The sequence below is a fragment of the Lathamus discolor genome, chromosome 3 (genome assembly GCF_037157495.1).
Source record: "Lathamus discolor isolate bLatDis1 chromosome 3, bLatDis1.hap1, whole genome shotgun sequence".
In the NCBI taxonomy this organism is placed as follows: domain Eukaryota; kingdom Metazoa; phylum Chordata; class Aves; order Psittaciformes; family Psittacidae; genus Lathamus; species Lathamus discolor.
The window spans coordinates 37,802,565-37,829,132 of record NC_088886.1 but is presented as its reverse complement, the minus strand read 5'-3'; the positions used below and the strand labels follow the sequence as shown (position 1 = coordinate 37,829,132).

The 26,568-nt window shown below is 37.1% G+C and overlaps 1 protein-coding gene across 5 annotated transcripts in view; it reads left to right on the top strand.

Annotated features, from left to right (window-relative positions):
* The window catches only part of SMC4 (structural maintenance of chromosomes 4), a 37,568-nt gene extending 11,858 nt beyond the window's left edge, over nt 1-25,710 (top strand). For all 5 annotated transcript variants that reach the window (XM_065674668.1, XM_065674665.1, XM_065674669.1 and 2 more), the window contains 19 exons: nt 7,819-7,983; nt 8,857-8,984; nt 9,535-9,675; nt 10,565-10,715; nt 11,385-11,549; nt 12,590-12,823; nt 13,410-13,595; nt 14,314-14,475; nt 14,883-15,108; nt 15,199-15,278; nt 15,437-15,589; nt 15,732-15,858; nt 17,233-17,422; nt 18,348-18,492; nt 19,610-19,783; nt 21,429-21,611; nt 22,559-22,791; nt 23,435-23,618; nt 25,213-25,710. In XM_065674668.1, coding sequence (XP_065530740.1) covers nt 7,819-7,983; nt 8,857-8,984; nt 9,535-9,675; nt 10,565-10,715; nt 11,385-11,549; nt 12,590-12,823; nt 13,410-13,595; nt 14,314-14,475; nt 14,883-15,108; nt 15,199-15,278; nt 15,437-15,589; nt 15,732-15,858; nt 17,233-17,422; nt 18,348-18,492; nt 19,610-19,783; nt 21,429-21,611; nt 22,559-22,791; nt 23,435-23,618; nt 25,213-25,401 — 3,216 coding nt within the window. In that variant the 3' untranslated portion in view covers nt 25,402-25,710. The remainder of the gene's footprint in view (nt 1-7,818; nt 7,984-8,856; nt 8,985-9,534; nt 9,676-10,564; nt 10,716-11,384; nt 11,550-12,589; nt 12,824-13,409; nt 13,596-14,313; nt 14,476-14,882; nt 15,109-15,198; nt 15,279-15,436; nt 15,590-15,731; nt 15,859-17,232; nt 17,423-18,347; nt 18,493-19,609; nt 19,784-21,428; nt 21,612-22,558; nt 22,792-23,434; nt 23,619-25,212) is intronic.
* The last annotated feature ends 858 nt before the right edge of the window (nt 25,711-26,568 follow it).

Below are 26,568 nucleotides of genomic sequence, written 5' to 3'. Positions count from 1 at the left end.
TGGCTGGTGAAATACTTGCAAAATGTATTGCCCTCATTCCCTTTGCTCTGGGAGAAACTCTTCACCATTTGAAAGAATTGAAATACAGCTGTGTTCCATAAAAGTTTAAAAATTCTAAGCTTTACTATTATGTTATTAAGAGAAATGCCAGGTCAGTTCTGTCTAGCTTTCTATATTAAAAAGTTAAACATTGAAATTGGGTTATAATTTGGGTTGATCAAGGTTGATTTTCTTCAATGGAACAAATGCTAAGAGATTTTTACTTAGGGTTACTGTAATCCTCCACAAAATTTTGAGTTAGAGGTGGCCATTACAGCTGCAAGTACTGATTTTTCAGCATTCTGGACATGCTGGCTGTGACTCAACTGTTTGCTTCAGTTCAGTGCTTAAAGGACAAGTTCTGTTTATCACCTGTTGCATATAAAGAAAACCCTGTTCCTTCAAAGTTGTGTGGTGTGAATTTTTCTAATCACTCAAATAGCTTTTTTTTTTCTTGGTGGGGGGGAGGAGGGGAACAAATCTTCATGCTTGAACAGTTTTAATAAATTTAACATGCTTACATTGAATTGCTTTTTTTAATGCATGTATATATAATAGTCACAAACATCACAAGACTGATAGTCTTTTGATGCTTGACAAAGTTAAATGATGTTCTGACTGCTGTCTACATTTGCATATTGCCTTTATGAAAATGAAATTATGTAATATCATAAAGTTGCAAACTAATTTAATCAGTTAATTCAGTAAGCAGATTGAATATAAATATTGCTAGTATTAAAAGGTTACAAGATTATTGTAATTGTGCTGTAACAGGTGCTGTGCTTGGGATTACAGGAAACCCATCTGTCACCCAAAGATTTTGGATTCAGTAACAAAACTTCCTTTAATGGGAGCTTAAAAAGCCTTAAAAACAAATATGTTACCAAATGTATACTACAGTTACAGTGAAAGTACTAAAATACTGTTCTGAATTTTAAAAGAAGCTGTATTTGCCTTAAAAATACCAAATATTATAGCCACAGCTGTCATATCTAAAGTTTTTTGATAGCTTATATTGAACAAAAAAAAAAATCAGCCAGAACCCCAGCCAAAGATTTCTCTCAAAGTACTGCCACACTTAAGTTCCAAGGCAGAAATGAGAATTTGGACAGGTTGTAGTAGCTAGGCTTGCTCTACGTATTTCATTACTCCAACTGCTGGTAGCAAAAGAATTATGTAATGAAGCTATCATCTGGTATTGACGCAGAACTACAGCTAGGTAGCTTTGACATCTAGGTGTGAGAGGGTGAATCCAGATGCTGAAACTTCTTATGAGAGGAGAATACCCAGGCTATTACAGGAGATGCTCCCTGTCTGCAATAGCTTCCTTTGTTCAACTGGAAATAAGTTGCCTTTCCTCCTGCCAGCACCTCAAAGGTGGGGAAATATAAACAGAAAGAAAAGCTTGTATAAAGGGTCTGTCAAATTTTTAAAAATGTGTGATTTTTTTTAAGCTTGGATTTGTTTGATAAAGCACACTGAAGTTCCACAAAGGGTCTGAAAGATTTCTTTTGTTCTACTTGCAATAGCTGAAGTGGGGAAACTAAGATTAATAAGTTGTCCTACTCTGCAAGGTATTGCCTCACTAAGTTTCTCAGCCACATGTAAAGACAAGGAAGCTTTTCCCTATGTATATAATGTTGCATCTCTTGGGTGGTATTTTCTCTAAAACTCTGCCTCATGATTAAAACAATGTAATTTTCACTTCAGTTAGATGCTAAATTACTCCATTCTTGAATTTGGCTAGTGCTGAAGAGCTCCACTAACAAATCCCCTTCAAAAACTAAAACACAACAGCTGCAACAGAAAAGTCTCTTCAAAAACCACCCAAAGTACCAGTATTCCTCCCTCCCTGCCTCAGGCGCAGCACATTTCCATCTACTGGATTCCAAGCTACAGAATTCCTTTGTTACAATCTTATGTTTTAATGTGCCTGTGCTTTACTGTGCATCTGAAGCGTTGTCGATGTGTGGGTTTTAACACTCAAAAGTTAGTCTAGTTTATTAGGTAGTACAGGATTTTACTAATTTGGTTTTCAGCACCTTTTTTTTATTTTAACACTTCAGATTAAGTCACCAGAAATGAAGTGATAACCTGAAATCCTGGAAAATGTATTTTTACCCTAATTCTGTGGACTGCTAATGAAGTAGATCTGCAAGTGTATTAACAGTTTAGTTGACAAAATTCATTGTATTGGAAGACACTGTCTTCAATAGATTTTTTCCCTAATTTTTAGGGGTGAGGAAAGGAGACTGATATTGGTAAGCAAACATTTTTGTCTATAGGTTCTCCAGAAACAGCTAGTCATAATGCAGGCAAGTTTTTGCAAACAGAAATTATTGTTTGTTTCTTTATGAAGAGTTTGAAAGTTGCTGTCAGTGATCTTTTGATGTCAGAAGTTTTTTGCTAGCCCTGTCTTGTTTCATACAAGAATTTTAAAATGGAATCTGATGGCTGTATTCTGAAACTCTGCAATTCCAGTGCCAGCACTATCACAGACTGAACTAATACTGTGCGCAGAATGAATTACCAATGGCTAGAGTTTATCACTGGTTGAGGCTGGGTAATGTCGGTATTGGGATTAGCGAGTTATGCTATTCAGAGTTCCTAGTTTTGGAATTAGTGCTTCAGTCCACAGACCCTCTCTTAGATGTAAAGGAAGATTGCTGGAACATAATGCTACTGTCTGCCAAGAGCAACAAACAGGAGTTACATGCAGAAGTGTAAAGTAGTATCTGTTTCAAGATTAAAAGTTGCAGAAAGGCAGCTTAATGAGCAGGTCAAAATTTGCCTTTATCGAGCAGTTTGATAACCTTGTTTAAAATTCAGATCTTTATATGCCAGAGAACACTGGATAAACTCAGATTAAAAGCTTTCTGTTGTGAGAGGATCAGCTGTTTAAAGAAACAAATGTGTAATTTTAGAAAAAATAGTAGTTTGTAGAAATGAGGTAATAGTTTAGGGGCTTTAGTTTGCCACTTTGTGAGGCCTACACAGCAGGTGAAGTTCTTGCCTGTCACAAGTTTGCTCTGGAGGGCAGCAGTTTAGGGACTGTAGTGGTAGGACAAGGGGTAACAGAAACAAGAGAAGTTTAGATTGGGTATAAGGAGGAAGTTCTTTCCTGTGAGGGTGATAAGGCACTGGAATGGGTTGCCCATGGAAGTTGTGAATACTCCATCCGTGGTGGTGTTCAAGGGTGACATGGTTTAGTGTGAAGTGTCCCTGCCTGTGGCAGGAAGGTTGGAACTTAATGATCTTAAGGTCCTTTCCAACCCTAACTGTTTTATGATTCTATGATTCTATGTAAGTAAGCTGCGTGCATTGTAGGAGAAGTGCTAGTCCTAATATGGGTTTTGTTCCAACATGAATGCAGAAGAGTATGCATGCAATAGAGATTGAAATTTGATTAATTCTGCAATAATAAGGGTCTCGCATTAAATCTCCAGCATTCCTAAATACTCCAAGGATGCAAGTGTTACTGGAATGCACAGAACCTGGAGTACAGGGACCCTTGACTTGGCAGCCTCATAACATTAAGACAGTGATAAAAGGTGCTGGTGATGTCACCACTTCTGTCAATTCTTCAGGCATCTTTCTGGACATCCCTCTGCGGCATCCCTGTGGGGTTGAGCACAGTGGGCATAGCAAGTCCAGGTGCTCCTGGACTGCGTGTTGTGTGCTGCTGGTTTAACCAATGCTTTGCTGACCCTCGGTCTCCTGAACTGGGGTGTTGATTTCACATAATTAATTTTATCATGAGCGAGTCTTACACTAGTTTTTGACGGCTTTTACAATTTAAAGTTTTTGCTCTTATGCAGAATAGGAATTTAATTTTAGAAAGTATCTTGAACATTATGGCACTGAAATAATTTCCAGCTATGAAAAGGAAGGCAGAATCTCTTGCTTCCAAGCTCCTTGAAGTTACTTTTTATACTTTTCATTTGAGGAAATGGCTTTCAAAGGAGACTGGCACTTGCCCTTGTTTTTATAACTGTGTAGCCTACTGTCAAGCAAGGTTTCTCATTATTTAAGCTAACTTTATTGCTTAGAATTTTCTCCACATATAAACCTGTGTTCTCTATTCAAATGTAGTAATAACTGTTTTCTGATAACTAAGCTGAGGCATTCTGTAGAAACTGTTACTTAGATGTCTGTTCATTATACAGTATTGTGTAATGGAGTTGACTACCTCTGTTTCCAGTGACATGCCAGCAGCCTGTGATAACTTCAGTCTGATGTAGAAGACTTCACACACAATACAGAAACTGAAACTGGGTTTATAATTCCGTTTAGAGTTCTTGCCATGGATGTAGAGCCTTCCCAAAATACTCCATGGATATTTGTTACCTTTTCATACAGTGATTACTTATGTGGATGTTTTGTTCTTTGTTAGCTGTCTGCCAGTGTCACCAGTGCCTTAATGTTGACATCCATTTTGATTGTCCTCAGCTGAACAGAGGATTTATTTCTTTTTTGTTGTATTTTTGCACATTAGTCCCCCTCATGACTTCATGCCTGTGAAGTGCAGGGAGATAACTGAGGGCAATAATTAAAGAGATTTCCAGGTGGTCCATTCCAAGACTTTTTAAATTTAGGTGTGACAGCCATATTAAGCATGCCCAAGCATACTTTCTTTTCAACAAATGTCTGCCTGCTGCCTTCTTAGTTTCACTTTCAGAAGCACTGTCTGTATTTCGAAAGATCTTTCACTAGATAAACGGGCAAGGTTGTATTGTTGGGGCTTGGGTTGGGGGTTTTTTTGTTGGTTTTTTTTTACATAATTCAAATAGTGGGTCAAGTAATAAGCACTGCTAAAATATTAAGGGAACAGTTATGCTATCAACTTCTAACAGAATGCAGAGTTAAAATGTGATTATTTCTCACCCTTCTCCCCCTGTTAATCATTGTCATGATTACTTGAAAGAAGAGAAGGTACAACCTTTCTTGGTCTCCTTTATCAATCAAAGTAGCTGGAAACTTTTTTGTTTCTTAGCATGTTAAATATAGGGATGGGCTAAATGGATTTCTTTATATATTGCCTTGGTAAATAATATAAATATTAAATCATATTTCATATTCCTATTATTCAGTTATTACTTGTAGTGCTAAATATTTTCATTTTTACCCTTAATAAGAAAAGAATACAGGAATTTAAGTAGGTAGTCTGTCTACATCTCTTTGCATAAGAAGAATATAAAATTCTAAAATTGCTTGCCTATGGTGAATTAGAGGAATATTAAACTGCCAATTGCCAGCCTGACAAGTTCAATTCATGTGAATTATCTTAACAGTACTCGATTCACTTCAACTTTTCAAAATGTTATTTAATGTGTGGCCTAAACTGCAGTCAGTAGTAATTCCTGGTCAGATGATGAGGTATTTATTTACCATGTAAACAGACAATCAGATAACCAAACCCTTGATTTCTTAATTTATGAGGTTATAGAGCTAGATACAATTGGATTAAATGTCAATAATTATATACTATATCATTAAATGTATTGCAGTTATATTCCATTACATTAGTGAGCTATGGAGAACCCTCACAGCTACATAATCATCTTTGTTGGATGGTTATGACTTAAAAGATGGTTAATAATACTTAGGTAGATTGTAAAAAAAAAAAGTTGACTTGCATTCCTTGCTTGCCTATAATTCCTGTGGTCTTGTTAAATCCAGGGTAGTTTTGTGGTTTACAGCAGCACCTAACTTAAGGGACAGATGTACGGTGTAGGAAGTTCTTAGACTTGATGCTCACCACATGAATTAAATGTATTTTCTGTGATTGCTTTATTTCTTGAATGTAAACAGAGGAAAGGCTTTAATGCAGGAATAAATAAAACAGAGACTTTCTGCTGAATCCACAGAAATTTAGGAGGTTACATAGTGTCCTACCCAGAAGCGGTGTCTTGCTGACAGGTGGCTTTTGGTAGAGAAATAGTACTTTCATGGCAAGGGAGCAAATGTGCAATGGGAATTGTACATAATACAACTGCAGTTATTAGAAAACTAATGGGCTTTTTGAGAAATGTAAGCAATAGAGCTGGGTTGTTTAGGGTTGGGATTTTTTTTGTCTTGTCAGATCTGCTGACACTTTTTACGAACAGTAATTACCAGAAAATAGCAGCTTAGATGCATTTAGCTTCTAAAATATTAATTAAAAAAAAAGGGAAGAAGAAACCCAAACAAAACCAGCCTCCGTGTTTTACTCTAACAAAGGAATTATGTGCAAGAAGACTTGTCTTAATAAATTACTAGGTTTTACTTTGCAAAATCTGCAAAACTCAACTTTTTCTCTTCTGCTCAGCTGAATGGTATTTGCTTATTGGAAGAAAAACGTAGGGCCACTAGGTGTCATTGTGCACTGAGGATGTGGAACAAAATCCCTTTGGCAAAAATTTCTAACAACTGCCTTCACTAACGTTTAGGGGGACCTTACCCTCATCTTTCCTAGCTGGCTACAGGCCCGATTTGCAATGGATGCGTAGAAATCCTGCCCTTTGACTTCTGTGACTTCCTGTTCTCCAGAGATCTCATTAATTACCCTTTCTTCTGTATGTTCTTGAGAAGTTCTTCCTTATCCATACTTTTGTAGAGACTTGGCTGTCACCTCAACTTCAACAAGCAGCCAACAATGAAAAATTATAAATGAATAAAGCCAATGAATATTTTCATAGATTTAGGCTTTTTTTACATACATAGGTTGGATACCGGAACATAATTCTTATCTTGTCAGTTATAAAACTAAATTAAGAACTTTAATCCATCTTATTTCATGCGTTTAATGGCCAGTACTGGTACTCTGTGCTACTATTTGTTTTATGAATAAGTTGTCTTTTGTCATGTACCTAAGTATCTAGGTTTTTGAAGGGTGAACAGTTTTTACTCTATATTCTTTAATTTCTACAGCATCTACTCTTGCACCAGGTACAATTTTAGTATGTATTTATTCAGTTTCATGTCTTTGTCTTGATATACGACTGTGTAATTTACAAAATCTGTATTTTGAAACATGTAGTGCTACTCTCTCTTAAGCATAAAATATTGGTATTAGATTTTTTTGTTGTTGTTGGCTAATGATAGCATCAGTAACATAAACAGTCCTTGTCATTGTCTTGGTTTAATCTTGCCTACTACTTACTGAGAAAAAAAATTTTACTATTCGCCTTAATCATTTAAAATTAATGCTGTACATAAAGGAAAATTAAACTAAGGAAGCCTAATACTGAAAGAATGTCCTTTTCCCAACAAGGAAGTCTTGGTTATATGAATTGCAAGTCCAGTTCATTCATAAGACATGATTTTGTGGACCATCTGTTTCCTAAAGAGAACCTTCAGCAATGTTAATCTTGATTAAGATGCCTTAAGACTGTTGGGTACTACGTGACTTAGAGGGCATGCTTTATTCTCTTCTTTTTTTAAGGGTGGGGAAATGCTTTTTTGAGTCTTTAGAGAAATGAAGCAATGTTTAGATCTGAATGTTGGCTTAGAAGAGATGCACATCACCACCATGCACTCCTTGGAGGAAATTTCCATTAATTTTGATCATTGTTTTCCCGAATATATTGCTACTCTGAATAGTCAAGTTTTGACTACTGCATTATTTTGTTCTTTTTTTAATAATGCTAGAATATGGACACATACGTGTGTTCCAAAGATGCTTGTGTTTGTTTTAGAATACTATCTCTGCCCCCAGGAAAAAAAAAGAAAAAAAAAGAAAAGCAAAGCAAAAGGGGAGGGGAGGGTGGGGGGAGAAAAATCAAACTTCTTTTTTCCAAGGGGGAAGTTGAACAAATCGCCATGATGAAACCGAAAGGCCAGACTGAACATGATGAAGGCATGCTTGAATATTTAGAAGACTTAATAGGATCTGCACGACTAAAAGAACCTATCCAAGTTCTGTGTCGCAGAATAGAGAATTTAAATGAACAGAGAGGGGAAAAGGTGAGGCTCAAAATTTTGTTTTGATTATTGTTTGTTTTGGTTTGTTTGTTTTATGTTTGGGGGTTTGCTTGGATCACAGGATTTTACCTGCTGAACATTCTTTGATCATAACTACATGCATTAAATGCTGCTCAGACTTAATAGAGAAAGAGATTATCATTATCTGAATATATCAAGATAGAGGGGTTTTTCCGCCTAATTCCTATTACTGAATAGCGAGTAGGAGAAATATCAGGAAAACTTTCCATATGCTAAGATAAGAAGAGAGGAAGAGGGAGGCAGAGCAGTGTTGAGTTGTTGCACACACAGCTGTATGAGAAGGCATTAAAACATTAGTTGTGACTTGAGCTATGTAGAACTTGCTTCCAGAACATTTTATTTATACATTCAGTTCTGAAAGTGCTAAACAATATTACAGTTCTTCTTGCTCACTGTGTCCTTGGTAAATCCTAGTATGTATCAGACATTTTTTTTTAAAGACTGGGAAGCAAAAACAGCTTTTAAGTGCAGAAATTAACTTAAAAGGGGCTAGTCAAAAGATTGAAATATAGACAGTCCATATATGTTATTTTCTGTATGTAACTTCTCTCTCTTACCTGTGTTTTTCTTGGCTTGCCAGAGCAGTTTCTGGCACCTGTAGGATCTTTTTATTAGTTTTAAATTCCTGTCTGAATTGCTCTAAAAGGACAGTCTCTGCTGTGGAAGTTGTGATCTGTGATTTCAGAAAACTTCTAGTGTTAAACTGTCTTGCAGAGTTGTTGAACCACATCTCCAGAGGACATGTGCTACAAAGAGTCTCGGATTTTTCTCCTCAGAGTTTGTTCTTCTGTGGTATTAGCAGTAAAGTCCGCTCTGACTCTTTGTTTTGTCTAGTTAAACAGAGTTAAAATGGTGGAAAAAGAAAAGGATGCCTTGGAAGCAGACAAGAATAAAGCCATAGAATTTCTTTGTTTGGAAAACAGAATGTTTAAAGAAAAAAATCGTATCTGTCAATACTACATGTAAGTAATTCTCTAAAGTTTTAATTCGGCTTTATTGTGGTAGAGGTGGTCTTAAACTCTGCCTCCCTATCTCTAAGTAGAAGTATTTTGTATTTCTTAACAGATGTATCAGTCCTTCAGAATTAGTTGAATAGCATGTGGCTCGTGATTTTTGTTTCAAATTTTGAAGTTAAAAAATTTAAAGTAGACATCATTTTCACAAAAATCTTTAAAAAAAAAAAAACAAAACACCACCACTAAAAAAAAAGTAATGCTTGCCAGCTTTTAACACAGTAATCTGTCAAATTAATCTCTTACAGCTTCATACTTGAATCGAGAAAGTCGATCAGTTAAGGACTATTTGAAGTGTCTAAATAGTTAGATTTCCTTGCTGGTTTGTATTAAATTGGCAAGGTTACTGAGTGACAACATTAAGGTTTAATTCTTTACATAATCACTTTGTTTACATGTAAGATTGGAAATATATATCCATTATTAATGTCAGCTTTATGGAAAAAAAAGTGGAGGTTTTGGGTTTTGTAGTTGGACTTTTTGTTTGCTTTTTCCCTAGTCATGACCTAAAGAAACGAATAAATGATATGGAAATGCAGAAAGAAAAAAGTAACGAAGAAACGAAAGAAGTTAATGAGAAGAGCAAGAAACTTGGAGATGAAATGAAAACCAAGACTAAAAGTTTGAAAGAACTTGAAAAGTAAGTACTTTAGGTATAGATTTGTAAGCTGAGAGTACTGTGTTTTACACATTTTGCATATGTGGTGGTAAGAGTTTGCAGGATTTTCAGGAAATTGTGTGTCAGTTTTATTGCAGGGGTCAGAACACGGGAGAAAGCAGAAGTATGTGGTAGCTGTATGGGAAGGTGATCAAACTCGGAGCACAGCTGTGTTTTCAGTAGTTCTACCAAAAATTTCAATTATCTGATGAACAGTCACTTACTGTATATCTAAACATTCCATGGCACGGATTAAATGATCTCTTGCACAAAAATAAGTAAACAAAAAATCTCATTGGTTTGCAGGTTTTGTAGGTTGCTTCTCTTGCAGAAATCTGGGTAATACAATAAGAAAATGTCTGATATTTGAATGGATTTTTAAAGTACATACTTTCATATATTGACTGCAAAAGCAATGAAATATTGTTTTAGCTTTTTAGATATACTACCATAGTGTTTAGGCCCATGGATGTTGGGTATTTTTATCTGGTTTCCTTATGAATCTTTTATGCATCAATTGTGTTCCCCTAAAATTGATTTGTCTGGGTCCCAATTTTCAGTCCAACTGCAATATTGACCTTCTCATCGTCTAAGATTGTGGTAAGTTATTTGTGAGAGGTAAATTATAAATTTTAACAAGGAAAAAATGAAATTTCTGAAAATGGATTTAATATTGCATTGTTAGTTAGTCTTTTTCTGATGAAACATAACTTCCCTGGGGAAAATAGTGTGAATATAGTAAGTATATTGTTTTTGACAAAAATTGAGTAGTTGGTTTAAATTCTGTATGCTTGCTTACTAAGCCAAGCTCAACTGACATTTTTACAGGTTTTGAAATAGATGATTCTTTCTTTTTATTTTTCCCCTTCAGAAAACTCGATAAAACAACAAAGTTCATAGAGAAAAAAAAAGAAGAATTTACTCAGTGGGATTTGCAGGATGTTAAAGTAAGGGAAAATCTAAAACATGCCAAGAGCAAGACTAAAAAGTTGGAGAAGCAAATTCAGAAGGACAAAGAAAAGGTAGTGTGAACTGCAGCTTGATTTGCCTAAAGAAAAGTAATTGGCTGCTCTAGATGAGAACATTTTTGTGCAGCTGGGAGAGAATAGCAGAGGACACCAATTGCATTTTGTATAACAAAGAAGATGGACAAATATGTTTTCATTTCCTTATCTTTTTCAGTCAGATACCTTGTCATTTAAATCAGCTAGTGATCTTGTTTGCAACACTGAAGTAATGCATTATTCTCCCTCAAGGCATTCCTAATTGCACATCTACGGGAGATGGGGTCCAGTGGTACCAGGCTGTTAATCTGCCTAAAGTCAAACGGTTTCTGTGGCTTCTTGGCTTAGCTGGGAGGTCTCTTGGCTCCAAAGCATCTTTTTGTTGTGTTTGCTCAGATTACAGAAATTTGCATATTCTCAGAGTAACTACTTTTTCAAAACTACTTTTTTTTTTCCTGCTTTCCTAGTTAATTTAGTTAATTTAATGGATATGTTTCACCAAGTTGGTTGTTGCCAGCTGTTACAGATCTTACATTGCTCTTTGGATCAAGAGATCAATTTGCATCAATATTTAGGAATTGAGCCCTACTGTGATTCTGTGACTTCAGTTGTTATGTGTAAAGCTTTTTTTAAAGTGCATTCTTTCACTGCTATGGCCTTTGTGTCTGGTTGTCTTTCCTTGCACAGGTGGCAGAATTTAAAAAAGTACCTGCCGATAGTGAAAAATCTATCAGCGAAACGATGTCTAAGAAAGACCTTCTTGAAAAGACAAAAGAGGAAGAAGAATTAAAACTCAAGCAGATTATAGACAGCCTTAAGCAAGAAACACAAGGACTTCAGACAGAAAAAGAGGTTTGAACTGCTTTGACTTAGTGCACTTGCTGTCTTAACTAATGTATAGCTTTTACAAATGAATGAGATGATCACAAGATAGTTGTAAAATGCCTTTTTACATTACAAATGTGCTGTTTTATGTGTTAGTTCAGTGGAGCTTAAGTGGAAAATTTATTTTGAATTTATAATCAGAGCTAAGTCATTCTCATTAAGTTTCTCTGCTTTCTATAGGGATCATGTGTCATCAAGTATGTTATTTGTGTATGCATGTTAAATAATGCTACACTTCCATAACTTGAACACACTTTATTTTTCTCCCAGCAAAACCAATGTGTTACTTAAATAAATGAACATATTTTGAAATTGTTTGTTCTGAGCCTCTCAAAAAGCTGGGATCTCTCTTTGAATTAATGGACAGCTACTAGAACACTTGGTTATTATTGCTGATAGTAGCTGTTCAATCACTAAGCACCTGGAGGCTAGAAATTTATCCTGTAAATTTGGAGGATTGTTTTCTGTAGTTGAAAACATGGTTCCATAGAATCATATAATGTTTTGGGTTGGAAAGGACCTTAAAGATCATCTGGTTTCAACTCCCTGCCATGGACAGGAACACCTTCACTAGAGCAAGTTGCTCCAAGCCCCATTCAGCCTGACCTTGAACACTTCCAGGGATAGGGCAGCCAGAGCTTCTCTGGGCAACCTGTGCCAGGGCCTCACCACTCTCCAAAGAATTTTTCCCCATTTGATCAGTAATTTAGCACAATGTGTAGGGCTCGTTCCAACTTCAAATTGAGAAAATGATACAAAGTTTGTATGGAAATGTTCCATGACAATTCCCTGGTGTTCTTTATGAGAAATGTCTTATTTAATTTCCATACAGAATATATTAATAAATTAAGAAATACTTGTTCTTCTAGATAGCATGACTGTTTTCTGCTGATAGAAGAGCTTGTAAAAGAACACACCCATTTCCTCTCTTTGTTTCATACAGTTTGATTGATGTAAGAAATCCCACAGTCGTCTGGTTTTAGTTGTAACATTGTCCACTTTTGCAGAGCAAAGAGGAGGAGCTTATGGAGTTTATGAAAACAGTGAATGAAGCCCGTTCAAAGAGGGATGTTGCCCAGTCAGAACTTGAGATCTATCTTGCCCGTCATAATACTGCTGTGTCTCAGTTAAATGAGGCAAAGGAGGCTCTGACGACTGTTTCAGAAACTCTTAAGGAAAGGAAAGCTGCTATCAAAGAGATCAGTGTAAAATTACCCCAAGCTGAACAGGAGTTGAAGGAGGTGAGATTTGACTTCCATATGTAATTTTCTTACCAAACAATGTTGCAACACACAAATCAAAATTCCACTCTTCTTTTTAGCAATAATCATGGTGAAAATAAAAGAAAAACTGTGTGCCACAAAATAACATTTTAAAACTATATTCTAATACTTGGTTAACCTGTGAAGTATTTGATTTCAAACTTATTTTTGGTTAATCAAATATTAACAATAAGCACTGAAATTAAATCCTACATATCCCTGCCTATAATGATGAGACAAGTTAAAATAAATAAATGGCTCTGTTTCTGAGCCTTCTTCTAATTTCCCTTCTTGCTCCTCTTACTCCCCAAAGGAAAAAAAAAAAATCCCACTACCTTGTCCTAAGCCTGATTCATGAATTCATAAGCTGTCATATTTGTATCAAAGTGTACTAAATACTAGCCAGAAATATATCCAAATACCAGCCATTCTTCTGATAAATGTTTGCTACTTCTGCTTTTCAGTGGCTCTTTCATTGCCTACACAATCATGAATCTAAGACTCCATGAATAGAGTAATTTTTGTGATTTTGAAGATAATGTCCTTTTTTTTTCTTAATTATTAGAAAGAAAAGGAGCTTGAGAAACTAAGAAGAGAAGAAGAAAGTGCTAAGAATCTTGTTCAAAACCTGCGTCATAAAGTAGAAGAAGCCAAAAGTTCTTTAGCAATGAGTCGCAGTCGAGGAAGAGTGCTTGAGGCTCTGCTTCAGCATAAGAAAAGTGGAAATATTCCTGGACTATATGGAAGACTGGTAGATTTTAAAAGGCTATTATACTTCTAAGTCTTAAACTGTATAGAAACAGAACAGTAATAGAGTGAAAGGTAGAATTACTCACTTTTCTGGTGCTATGAATTTGAATAGCAGAATATTGCAAATCCCATGGATTTGCTATAAAATAAAATTAAAACAAAAATGAGGTTCCTCAGCACTAAATAAAGGCAATGGCTATGAGAAAAAATTTTTCCAAGAAATTTTTCCAAGATGGTCAACATCCCTGTGCCCATTTTCCAGATCAGTACAGAATCCCATGCAGAAGTATAGGACTTGCTGGGTCCTACCAGACTGACCAATGGTAGAACCATCCACAGCACACATTAAATGATCTTGTTAGGCCAGACTAAAATGCTGGCATAGAAAATGTAGCATTTGTGTACAGAAAATAAATTAATGCTACTACACTGCTCTACCAGAAGCACTGCTTTTGAAGCTGAGTATATGAATTTCTACTATAGGAACAAATCCATTAGGAATGGATAAATAGCAGTGTGCAGGAGGAGATGGGTGTGGTATTATTGTACAAATTCTTATCAAGGCTTCTTTCCCCCCCAAAAAAAACCCTAAACAATTAGTTTGTTTTCTTTCTCTTTTCTCTGAAATTTTGTCATTTATTTCATAATACCAAGACAAAACATTGATGCCAAGCTCATCAGTGTACTTCTGTGTCTCCCTCCTGACCCCGAATTATTAGGGAGACTTGGGAGCTATCAATGAGAAATATGATGTTGCTATTTCTTCATCTTGTGGTGCCTTAGACAACATTGTCGTCGATACAGTTGATACTGCACAGGCATGTGTGAATTTCTTGAAGGCAAAAAGAATTGGAGTTGCCACATTTATAGCCCTGGACAAAGTAAGTACCAGTACTTCAGCAGTACAAATTATGATTGATCCCAATGTCACAGTGTTAATACTGTATGTGTATAATGTATTAATGTGTAAAAATATGTATTATATAGTAACATCTTATGCTGTATATGTATTGCTGCGGAAAAGCTAAAATATAAAATGCTCTAATAGGCTGTTCTACAAATGTGTTGCAGAACATTCTATAGCAAATGGGGACATCTAGAGAGAATCACAAAGCTTTTTAGATACCTGTAGGTTTACAACAAATGTTTGGCATGTCTTGTAGAAGGAAGCTTTACTGTTCATTGCAGTACAATTGCATTTGTTTTAAAGCCTTAACGTGCCTTAGAATAATAAAATGACCTAAATTTATCCCCAGGAATCTCTCATTCATTTACTTTTTTGATGTAGATGGCTGTATGGGAAAAAAATCTTCAGAAAATCCCCACTCCAGAAAATGTTCCTCGGTTGTTTGATCTGGTGAAAGCAGTCAATGAGAAGCTTCGCCCGGCTTTTTACTTTGCATTACGTGATACTTTAGTAGCCAATGACTTGGAAGAAGCTTCCAGAATAGCATTTCAAAAAGACAAAAGATGGAGGGTGGTAACGCTTCAAGGACAAATCATTGAACAGTCAGGTATTTAAGTGCAATTATATTTTTAGTTTTTCACAGGTGCTATCTAAACACGATAAGCTTGCTAACTTCTTTTCATCTATTTTACTTCAGGAACCATGACTGGCGGTGGGGCTAAATTAATGAAGGGTAGAATGGGTTCCTCGGTGGTAATGGTTGTTTCAGAAGAAGAGGTTAGTACATAATCTTAATTCTGTCCAGCTACACCAAATTTTCAGGTTTTTACTCCACTTTATTTCTGTGTTTTATGACATCATACACTGTTGTCTATTGAGCAGGTGAATAAGGTTTTGCTTTACCAGGGAAATGATCATACCTCATTTTTGTGTAGGTCAATAAAATGGAATGTCAACTGCAGAAGGATTCTAAAAGAGCAGTACAGTGTGAAGAAGAGAAATTACAACTTGAAGAAGCCATAAGAAAACTGCAACAAGATGTTCGGGAAATGAAAAACAATTTAGAAAAGTATTCAGCAAGTATCAAGGTGAACAAGTTTCTTATTAAGGCAGTGTCTGGCTTCTCCATCAATGTGCAGGGGGATGACTTAGCCTCTGCTTAACATTGTCCTTGTTAGTGTCAAGAGTCTCTGAAATACAGGATTCCAACACAGTTGTGTTTTTCTGTAGAATTTACCTGAACAAGAAATTCATCTGAAAACCCGCATTAAGGAACTTGAAGCCAATGTAACTGCTACTGCTCCGGACAAAACCAAACAGAACGAATTGGAAAAAGTCCTTAATGGTTATAAAAAAGGTACATTTTGTGGAGAAGGGATTAAAGATAAAAATCATAGTCATATTCTTTCACTAAACCAGGAATGAATGGTTACAGCTTTGTTCTTTCAGTCTGCCAGTTGCAGAACCATATCTTGGGTTGGAACCCCTCTTCTTCAAAGGGAGAGGTAAAAAGTGTCTCGAGATTAGAGAGTGAGGCCCTTTAGATATTTATGGCTGTGTTACAGACAGATTCGTAGGGAAACTGGGTTTAATTGGGGGAAAAATTGTTAGTGTGGAGGTAATGATATTAAAGTCAGATAAAAGCTTTTGCCATGCTCTAACTGGTCTGTTATGTGACTAAGACGAATACCCTGTAATCTGTTGTGGGCACAATGTACCCCCATTCTTCTTGTGAAAGATGTTGACTCTGAGAACTGGAATAACAGCTACTCTGAAGAAAGTGGTAGCTTAGGAAAAGTAAACCTTGACTGTTTATTTGAATTTCTTGCTCAGAGACTAATATGAGCCCAGTAAAACACAGTTCCCTTCCCCCACAATTCTGCTTTGATAGCATTTTAGGAAAGAGAAGATACACACACTACTGTGGACTCCCTCTATGCCTCTTGGGAACACTTTAGCATCAAGAGAGTATGAATGCTTTACTTCCTCAATAATGCTAAGGTTTGATGTTATAAATATCTTCTCTAACATTTCCACCAAGTAATGGAGAGACACAAACCTATGTTCTCCTCTGGAGAGATGATTGCCTTCCACCTTGCCTGTCTCTGCTTTACCCCTTCTGGCCTCGAAAGGAAATTGTAAATCTGTAGCAAACTCAATGGGGGATTTTGTTTGTTTTGCCCTTAGAATGGTAAGGTGCTGCAGTGTTCAGTTTTTGAAAGCTGACTTATTAAAATGGTTTTGTTCAGTTTTAAGTACAAGCTAAACAAGGAAACTTTTAAGGTAGATTAGGCTGTTCAATATGTGTAGTAACTATACAGTAACACTAGCTGCTGAGCAACAGTTAGCAGCCAGTTCTTAGAGCTTAACCTTAGAGCATCTTCCCATTAAATAAATGCCAAGAATGAGCTTCTTATGTGCTATCTTATCTGTTTAAATCCTCTATACACAGTACGTAATCCGACTTAAATTTTCGGTTTGCACCAAAAAATGCTTTCGCAGTATCACAGTGTCAGAAAGATGTGGGTGGTAATTTTAATTTTAGCCACAGTAAAAAAGAAACACCCTCCCTCCCCCCAAAAAAACAACCCCAAAACATTTTTCACAGTATAAAGAAATAGGTGCACTTCTCAATATATTTATACAGCATAGCTTTTTATCACTTAAATCTTACTGTGCTGCAGTAGTCTGGTGTTCATAGAGACAGCTCAACGACCTTGACTCTTAACAGATTATGACTGCGCTGCTGAGAAAGCTGGTGAAATAGAAAGTGAAGTTAAACGATTATATACGCTCATAATTGATACCAATAATCAAAAACTTAAACCGCATCAAGACAAACTTAACAAGATCAACAAAGAAATAGACGGATGTTTTTCAGCTATTACTAAAGCCCAGGTAGCAATCAAGACTGCGAACAGGTATGGTGGATGTCAGTGGGCTCAGCTGCTTTAGGCTGCAACTGTGACTGTGGTTCCTGCCTGATTACATTTGGATATTTGCGGGGGGGATTGGTCAGGCCAGGGGAGATGGTTTTCCCCTCTTTATGGCAGGAGGAAAAGAGAGGTAGAAGGTAATAATATTTTTTCTCTAAACTGATATGCCTCAGGGTTACACTGGTTCTTAAGAACCATAATCTTTGTGAATTAGTGTATGTTACAGACCTAGAAAGCTCAGTGAAACCTGACCAGGGAAGAGACATGTCAGCCTTCAAATAGCTGTATATGTTGGCATTGGTACCCATGAAATATTTCCTTGCTTTAAGGACCCTCCATAGATAAAATTCCTTTGATCTTAACGTCTTTATTTCCAGTCACTTCTTAATACCGAATATTGCTTATGTCAAGGAGGTAAAGGGAAATAAAATGCTGTAGTTTTTAATAGGGAGCTTAAAATTAATGTTTAATTGATATTTTTCTGCTAATATTTGTCTATCACTAAAATGCAACATTTCAGGATAAAGATTAAAGTTAACGCTTAATTACCGTGCAGCGGAGCACTTCAAATCTGAAGGGACTCAATCTATTATAAGGCATGTCAGGAAATAAAATGTGATACACTTTTTATATTAGCTTAACATAATAATAATGAATGCTTAGAACAAATGTCAAACTGCCTCAGAAAGAACAAATTAAGTGATTTAGTGAGGCTTCCTTGCTGTATGCTTTAGGAAGGCAACTTTGGTTTTACCTGGGTTATCTAGGGAGTATGAGAGTTCATGGATAAGTGAACACTTCCTATTTGGTTGTCAGTAGTTACTGAGCATGCTTTATAGGTAATATTGTGTGTCTGTATTTTATGTCATATTTGCACTCACGTGAGGAATACAAACCTCTACACATGCAGAAACATGAAAAAATCTGAAGATGCTCTTCTTCACGTGGAGAAAGAATTGGAAGACAATGAGAAAGAAATTAAAGACTTAATGAAAGAACTGACTGAACTGGAAGCCAAAGCTGCTGAGGTTATGAATGACTGCAGGCAAGCCGAAGTAAGTGTCATGTTACTTTGGTGTATTCCTTCATAGAGGATGCAGCATGTGAAATCAATTTTAGGTAGTAGCTGTTGTACCAGAATTGTTCTAAGGCCTGATGTCAGTCAGACTTAGGCCTCAGACATTCCAGGCACGCCCAGCCAAGGGGCTGTGTTACCAGACAGTACCTTCATGTATTTAAAAAAAGTTACCCTGCTATTTAAGCCCCAGACTTGACAATGCTGGCTGAAAGTATTTCTTTTTCTCAGTTACTCTACTACTCATCCTCTAAAAATTTCCACGGGGATAAAATGGCAAAGAATGTTATTTTCTGTATCCTGCAATATATTGTGTGCATTCACACAAAAATTAGTAATTTTGTTTAATCAAAGTTGACTGTTAAAATACAGATGATGACGGGAGAAAAACAGCGTGAACCAGTCCTAGTAAGCACTCTGGTCTTCAGGTAAAGTCAGGATGATGAGTTATATCCTTATTAGATCCTAGTTGTATTCTTCTGTTCTGTTCTTATGCAAATGTTGTATAGTAGCAGAGTAACATTCCATGATGGTCAGGAAATGGGAATGATGGGGTTTGGGGAGGGTTTTTTTGTTTGTCTGTCTTTTTTTATACTTACCTGGAAATATATCTTGACTTGATTTTCTGAAGCTAAAAAATAAATTAATAAAACCAAGTTTCCCAAAGAAATTATTTGGTTTAAAACTTGCTTAATGACTTTTTTCTTGCCCCCAGCTATGTGGTACTTCAGTTTGCATCCAGATTTATGTATGAGAAACAGTGAAAACAACCAGGATGGCTGAAATTCTTCCAAATAAAGCTGTTTCTTTGAGACTGCCTGTCTCTAAAACTGCCTTTTAGCTAAAAACATCCCAGTGTAGGACTTGTTTGACCCAGATCTGGAAACAAAATATAAACTGCAGCATATTTTCAGTCATTTGAGAATTCAGTGACCAGATTAATCTAAATACAAGGATAAATTATTTATATCAATACTTTGGATTGTGGAGAGTAAGTTCTGTGAATAATATCATGAAAGCAAACCTATCACCTGCGAAAAGTGGTAACATTTTTGTAGGCAACTGTTTAATGTGCTTTTTTGGTCATTTCTGTTTAGGAAGAGTTGCCAGGACTTCAACAGGAGTATCATGATTTACTCCAGGAGATTAAAACCATTCAGGATGAGGAACATGCACTTCAAAAGGAAGCTCTTAATATTAAGCTGAAAATGGAACAAATTCAGAGTCATATTTCTGCACACCAGTCAAAGATGAAATACTGGCAAAAAGAGGTAAGGAAATAGTTCAGTTTCAAAAACTAGAATTGTGAGATCGCAAAGGATTAATATGTTAACATTTAGTTAGAAAACAGATAATTTGGGAGAAAATTCGTATTCAGCTCACAGTTTGTCTTTATGCTATGAGAAAAACAACTCTAAAAAAAAAGATAACCTTTCAGTCTTTCTTTGATCTACATGCAAGGTTATAGATGAGTTGTGAATTCAGTGGTTTAGCTTCTAGCTTTTCAAGTTTATTAATTCATGAAAGAACAGTAGAATAATTAGAACTGACACAGCACTACCTATGAATAATTAAGAGCAATGAGGGCAAAATAAGTAGGCCATAAATGGCAACCAGGAGAATTTTTGTGTCTGCATATCCTTTCTGTGCACACTAAAAAAGGTTTCAAAAGGGTAGGCATCCTCACAGATGAGAGAAGCAAAGTGGAGTAAGGTGCTGATAACTACACTACAAGTTATGCGTAAGTGTGCTCAGTGCTGTGTCCACTAATTTGTTCTTTACTAAATGGCAAGACCTTTTCCTTGAAAGCATTTTGCATTAAATTTGTAGTCTATTTGGTATATCAAATTGCCTTTCCCCAGTTGTACATAACTGGACCACTAGGAATTCCTTGGGGCCAGGAAGAAATTCTGCTTCTCATATCGCTGCTTGAATCAGCTCATGGGATAAATTGGAGCCAGTGGAGCAAGGAACTGCTGATTCCAGTGCTAGAACACCCAGCTTCTTGGACTCAGGGTGGTATGCGAGCAGGACTGCTGGCAGCCTTCCTGCAGGCAAGCACACAGACAGCTTTGCACAGAGCTTCTTACAGTCACATCCATTCTCACAGCTCCCATTGAGTTGAACAAGCTAGTTCTAAGCACTGCCTGATGCATGGTGTGTTAATGTCACACGTGTCATCAGCTGTTGGGAAGGGCTTTAAATTCTGGAAACGGTTCTGCACAGAATCCTGACATTTTCTGGCCCATGGGCTGGTGGAGTACAAAGTCAGTAGAAGGCAATGCTGGTTTGGTTTCCCTGGTCTACAGAAACAGCAAAAATGAGGTGTGTGCCCAGGGAGGTATGCTTGGAGACAAGGCTAGTTAGATGCCTGGAGCTCATAAAGCTACCTTTTTATTGTATGTCCTTTCTACTTCATATTTAAACTTCTAATAGAGGTAGGGTCTAGGCCAGCAGATGATCTTGCAAAGCACAGTGCCCTTTATACCGTTGTTAACATGAGGATAACGGGGGCAGCAGCTACCTGGCAGCAAAATTGTTGTCAGAAACCTTTCAGTCTTGAACACACAAGGTATTGAGTGTGTGTCATTGTTAAAAGTTGTGGCATCCGCAGAGGTAATTTTATCCGCTACTGCTTCTATTTCATAGAAATCTCTTCTGTAAGAATGATGTATATAATTCTCAGGATCAGAATTAAGAGCATAAAAGGAAATCTGTTGTCTTTTTCACATCTCATTTTTAAAGGGGTTTATGTGAAGAATCTCTAAATGTTTTGAGATTGGAAGCTTCAGTATGTTATATATAACCATATATATACCATAGTATATAACACAGAAAATGTTTATTTTAGAAATGTGTTCTTGTGATAATGAATGTGATCTTTAAAGATTTCTAGTAACTGGTTTTGAATTTTAGATGTCAAAATTATCACTGCACTCAATAGAAGATAAACCACCTGAAGAACTTCCAGTACTAAGTCAAGAAGAGCTGGAGGCTCTCAAGGATCCCAACGTTATCACTAATCAAATAGCTCTCCTGGAAGCCCAGTGTAATGAAATGAAACCCAACCTTGGTGCTATTGCAGAATACAAGAAGAAGGTAAGATTAATTACTGCCATGCAGTCATGGGATTCATCGTTTCAATATTGTATTGCCTGTTTGTGCAGTTGGCACACCCCTCACTGAAGGTAAGTGCTGCATCTGCAGCTTTGTTGTTTTCCGGTAATAGAATCTGTAGAGAATCAGTATCTTTGTTTTTGAACTACGGTGGTAACCGTCCAGTTGTGTGCTTTTCTATCAGTGACTGCTCAAACACGTCCTGCAGTTATAAAAATGCACTCGCTATTGCCTACAGGCATACTAGGAAATGTTGATCCCATTCTTCTTCAGTTCCTTTCTTTTGGAAACTGATATGGAACATTTGAATTTTATCTCTCCGAGTATTTGTTAGCTTGCCCTTAGCCATGTCAAAGTTGCCTCTAGGAGCTTATGTATGCCTTCTATATTTGGTGCCATCAGTGTCAGATAAAGACAACTTTCTCCTGTGAAAATTTATAGACTCATAGAATGGTTTGGGTTGGAAGGGACCTGAAAGATAATCCAGTTCCAACCCTTCTGCCATAGGCAGCAACACCTTCCACTAGACCAGGTGGGCCAAAGCCCCATCCAACCTGGCCTTGAACACTTAGTTTATTTAGAAGTCAAGGAGAAAGTTGACTTCTTTAAAGTCAACCAGTCGACAGTCTAGACAGACCCACAACACCACACACTAGGAATTTTTTCTCCTTACAATACTCGCGCTTCAGTAATATTGGACTATTCAACAGATTAAATTCTTATTTTAACATGGGTTTTCCACCAGCAACATAGAGAGTAGAAAAAAAAAAGAAAAAAAGTGATAATTTGGTTTGTTCTTATGTTTTCAAAGCTGGTAACCATTCTGGGAAAAATGAATTTTCAATGGTAGGAAAAACAGGTTTAAAATTGAAATTAAGGAGACAGTTTCTTTCACTGTACTTTTTTTTTCTGTGTTTTTTTTTCTACAGGAAGAGCTGTACTTGAAACATGTGGCTGAACTGGATGACATTACCAATGAGAGAGACAACTTCAGACAAGCTTTTGAAGATCTCCGGAAACAAAGACTAAATGAGTTTATGGCAGGATTTAATGTAATAACAAATAAACTGAAGGAGAACTACCAGATGCTTACACTGGGAGGAGATGCAGAGTTAGAACTTGTGGACAGTCTGGATCCCTTCTCTGAGGGAATCATGTTTAGGTTTGTCAAAATATGTTGTAGTATTGCTCTAATTCTTAATTGTTGTATTCCTTTTTTTATCAGTCTGCTTTTTAATTTTTCACTGATACCAGCTAACCAAGAGAGGTGCTGACTAAAGCCACAGCTTTTTAGCACTGAGATCCATTTCTCCTGGAGAAATGAGTAACTAACAGCAGTTACAAAGTAATTTGAAGTAATTTCTCAGAGTTTCTTAATTCCCAACTTGTTTCATTCTGCCTAGGGACTTGTGTCAATCATACTGGTAACTACAGATTATTCTGTCATAAATGCTCCTAGGATTACATTAATCGCATACATTAATAAGAGCAGAATAGCACTTTCGAAAGATAAATAGCAGTTTCTTCAGTTCTTATAGCTTCTGCAGTATACAGCCATGTGTTTGAGTTCTAGAAAACACTGGCTGACCACGTGACTCTGTGTGTACCCAGGGAGTTACTCCTCGGGGGAGAGAAATCCACTTTACTTCCTCTCCGCTGCACAGGACTGAGAGTATGAAGCAGCTCATCCATGGTTTTAGTCAAGCTTCTTTATGCGTCTGTGTCTTCCAAGAATTCCATCCCATCCCATCACTTGCTTTTCACCACAACATACTTACAACTTACAAATTCTTGATTTGTTTCAGTGTTCGGCCTCCCAAGAAAAGTTGGAAGAAGATATTTAACCTATCGGGAGGAGAGAAGACCCTTAGTTCACTGGCTCTAGTTTTTGCTCTCCACCATTACAAGCCAACGCCGCTTTATTTTATGGATGAAATTGACGCAGCACTTGACTTCAAAAATGTGTCCATTGTAGCGTTTTACATATATGTAAGTATTTAATGATAGCTGCTGTATTACAATTTTTCTCAGATATTTTCTTCTCTGCCAGGGAAAATGAAATGGTAACACAGTTAAGGCCAGATTTAAAAATCCAGAATAACAGAGCATTAAGCGGAAATGATGTGCTAAGCAGATTTCCAGAATGGTTCTTAGAATGCTGCTTTCTGCATGATTTTTTTCTAAGCTACTCAGTCTGACTCTTTCCTGAAATGAGGCGACCTGTTAGAGGATTTACATATTTTTTCCTTCTAAATCCTGTTTCAAAGCTGCCTAAAGAATGCTGGAATTTACCAAAGGTGCCATATTTCCATACATTTTTGCTGCTATTGCTTCCTCTTTAAAATGAACATGCTTTCCACAAAGCCACCAGCTGTAATCAGCTGAGAACAGAGTAACTTGTTTAGCTCTTAGTAACATGTTGGTGCATCCAATCTCATTATTTCATTCTTGGGAGCAGCCAAGGTTCCTGGGTTCTATACTTCCATTTCATTAATATGAGCTGTTTTGCACAGGCTTCTTAGATCTGTGCCTTTGTTAGTGTCTTGGGTTTTTTCTTTCATGCTTTTAAAAATTTTGTCATTACCATATTAAGTGAGGAAAACATTTACATTACTGCAGTTCCAGCTGCTAATTTAAACTTAGAATTTTCAGAATTCTCCAAAGTATAACCACCAGTTTTGGGAATGCCCTAAAAGTGACAAAGATTATGATCCATACTTGAAATTCATGAAACGCTTTGAAAATACCTGCCTGCAGCTGTAGTTTTAAACTTTCCTTCCATAATGCCTGTATTTTCACAAAGGAGGGTGATTTGGTAGAGCAAAGTGATTTCAACTGCAGCGTAGACTAGCACTTCAATTTAAGACTTAGTATAGTTTAGCTCTTAAATGAAAATCATGGCTTAGTACAGAGCTGTAGCTGGTATCTTCTATACAGCCAGAGCCAAGGGCATCGTACCTTGGCTTTGCTTCTCCTGCCTAACGCTCTCAAGATTTCCACAAGGCTTGGAGGACTGGTGAACTTCCAGTGATGGCGCTAGATTCTTAAAGTTGGCTTTATTTCTAAAGTACCACAGATTTAGATATGTTATCTATTGTTGTTCCACCTCAGGATCACACCACTAGCATTTTTCAAGGCTTGTCCTCATTAGCAAAGGGCTTGCTTTCCCCTGGTCTCAGTTCATGGAAATAGGTTTGGTTCCTTTTTCATCCCTAAAGCAACCCTTGCTGTAACAATTCTGGTAACCTGGCAATACCTGCCTTCTTGTGGAACTCATGTTAAAACCATGCTGAATACCATCTCTGGAAAGAAATTATGCACGTTGCATTGAATTCACTGAAGTAGGTGATGTAAAAGGTAAAAGGAGGAAACAAATTCTGCAGTGCATCACAGCCTCACGCTGACTGCCATGCTGGAAGTGTGCTGTGCATGGGCAGAAAACAGAGCAGGAACTGTCACCATCACGATTTGATGAGTGACACACTTGTAGCTATGTATTCCTAATCTAAGACATGAACATAGGGATCATACAGGAATGGAGTTTTGAAAAACTATGGGCTGACCCAAACAAATTCTGTTTCAGGAGCAAACGAAAAATGCACAGTTCATCGTCATCTCCCTGCGGAACAACATGTTTGAGATCGCAGACAGGTTAATTGGAATTTATAAGACTCATAATACGACGAAAAGCGTGGCAACAAACCCAAAAGTTATTGCAGCTAAAGGACTGGATGAACTGAAGGCTGTTGGGTCCGATGTAGCTCAAACGTAGAGTGCACTTGCATTCCCATTGCTGCTGTTTTATGTAATATACTTTTTCATTTGAAATTAATTTTATTCTATATTTGAGCTTTTTAATCAACCAGCCTCAGTAAATTTGATTTTTTTAATTATGAAGTCTGTATATTATAATCTTAGATTTTCTGGTTTAGTCCAGAAATAATTTTATATTTCCTAAATTGTGTATTCAGATGCATCTTAATACTCCAGGTATAGGTTTTATGCCAATGTTTGGGTGCCACATTTGGTTTTAAATGCCTTTTTTCCATTATTAAAGTAAGGAAATTGCTTTTAAATGTCATCAGTACCCTGTAACATTTTATGGCATGAGTTCCAGTAAGTCAGGTCAGTATATGTACCATTTACATGTGTATAATGTCATATGTCCTACTGCATGGTGTGGGGATCAGCCAGCTGTAGCCATCTTGTAGTGACTTGGTTCAGTTTAGGAAGCTGTTCTGTTATTTTCCTCTCCCCTACTGCAGGCCACAGCATGCACTTGGGATGAAGCATGGGGGGTGTTGTTTTTTTGTGTTGTTTGTTGTTGTTTTGTGGGTTGGGGGGGGGGGGGATGTTCTGAGCTTTTTGTGGGTTGTTGGGGGTTTTTTTCATACTTTTAAAACTGACATTGTGTGGTTTACTCCAAACCCCAGGCCAGTGTGGCACACTTGTGCTGGGACTTCTCCCTGAACTAGGAGTATCTGTCCCGTGTTGGTGTGCTTCCTGAGGTGGGGAATTATGCAGAACTGACCCAAACCCAGGGATGGGACAGCCTCAGCCTAGCCCCAGAGGCCTAGCCAACAGGGAGCAGATCTGGAACAGGGGAGGGGGTCCTACTGCAATAATTATCTATGATGTGTAGAGATATGCTTTCCATGTAATGCTCAACATTAAGATTTATCAAATTATTATACATGGATAAAGCCTAAATTGTCACCTTAGCAGGAGGTGACCAGGCTGTTGCATTTGGGCAGTATTCACAAACTGCAGCAATAGTCACACACATGATACTGGCTGAAAAAAATGGGCATACAGGCCACACTGCTTCTGTAGTCCCCCTCCAGCTGTGCAGTTTTGGCTTTCCTGTCTCAGGATGAAGCTAGTAAGTGTTGCAGTGCAGCTTCAGGATCAGCAGATGGGCAAGACCAGCCAAGAACAA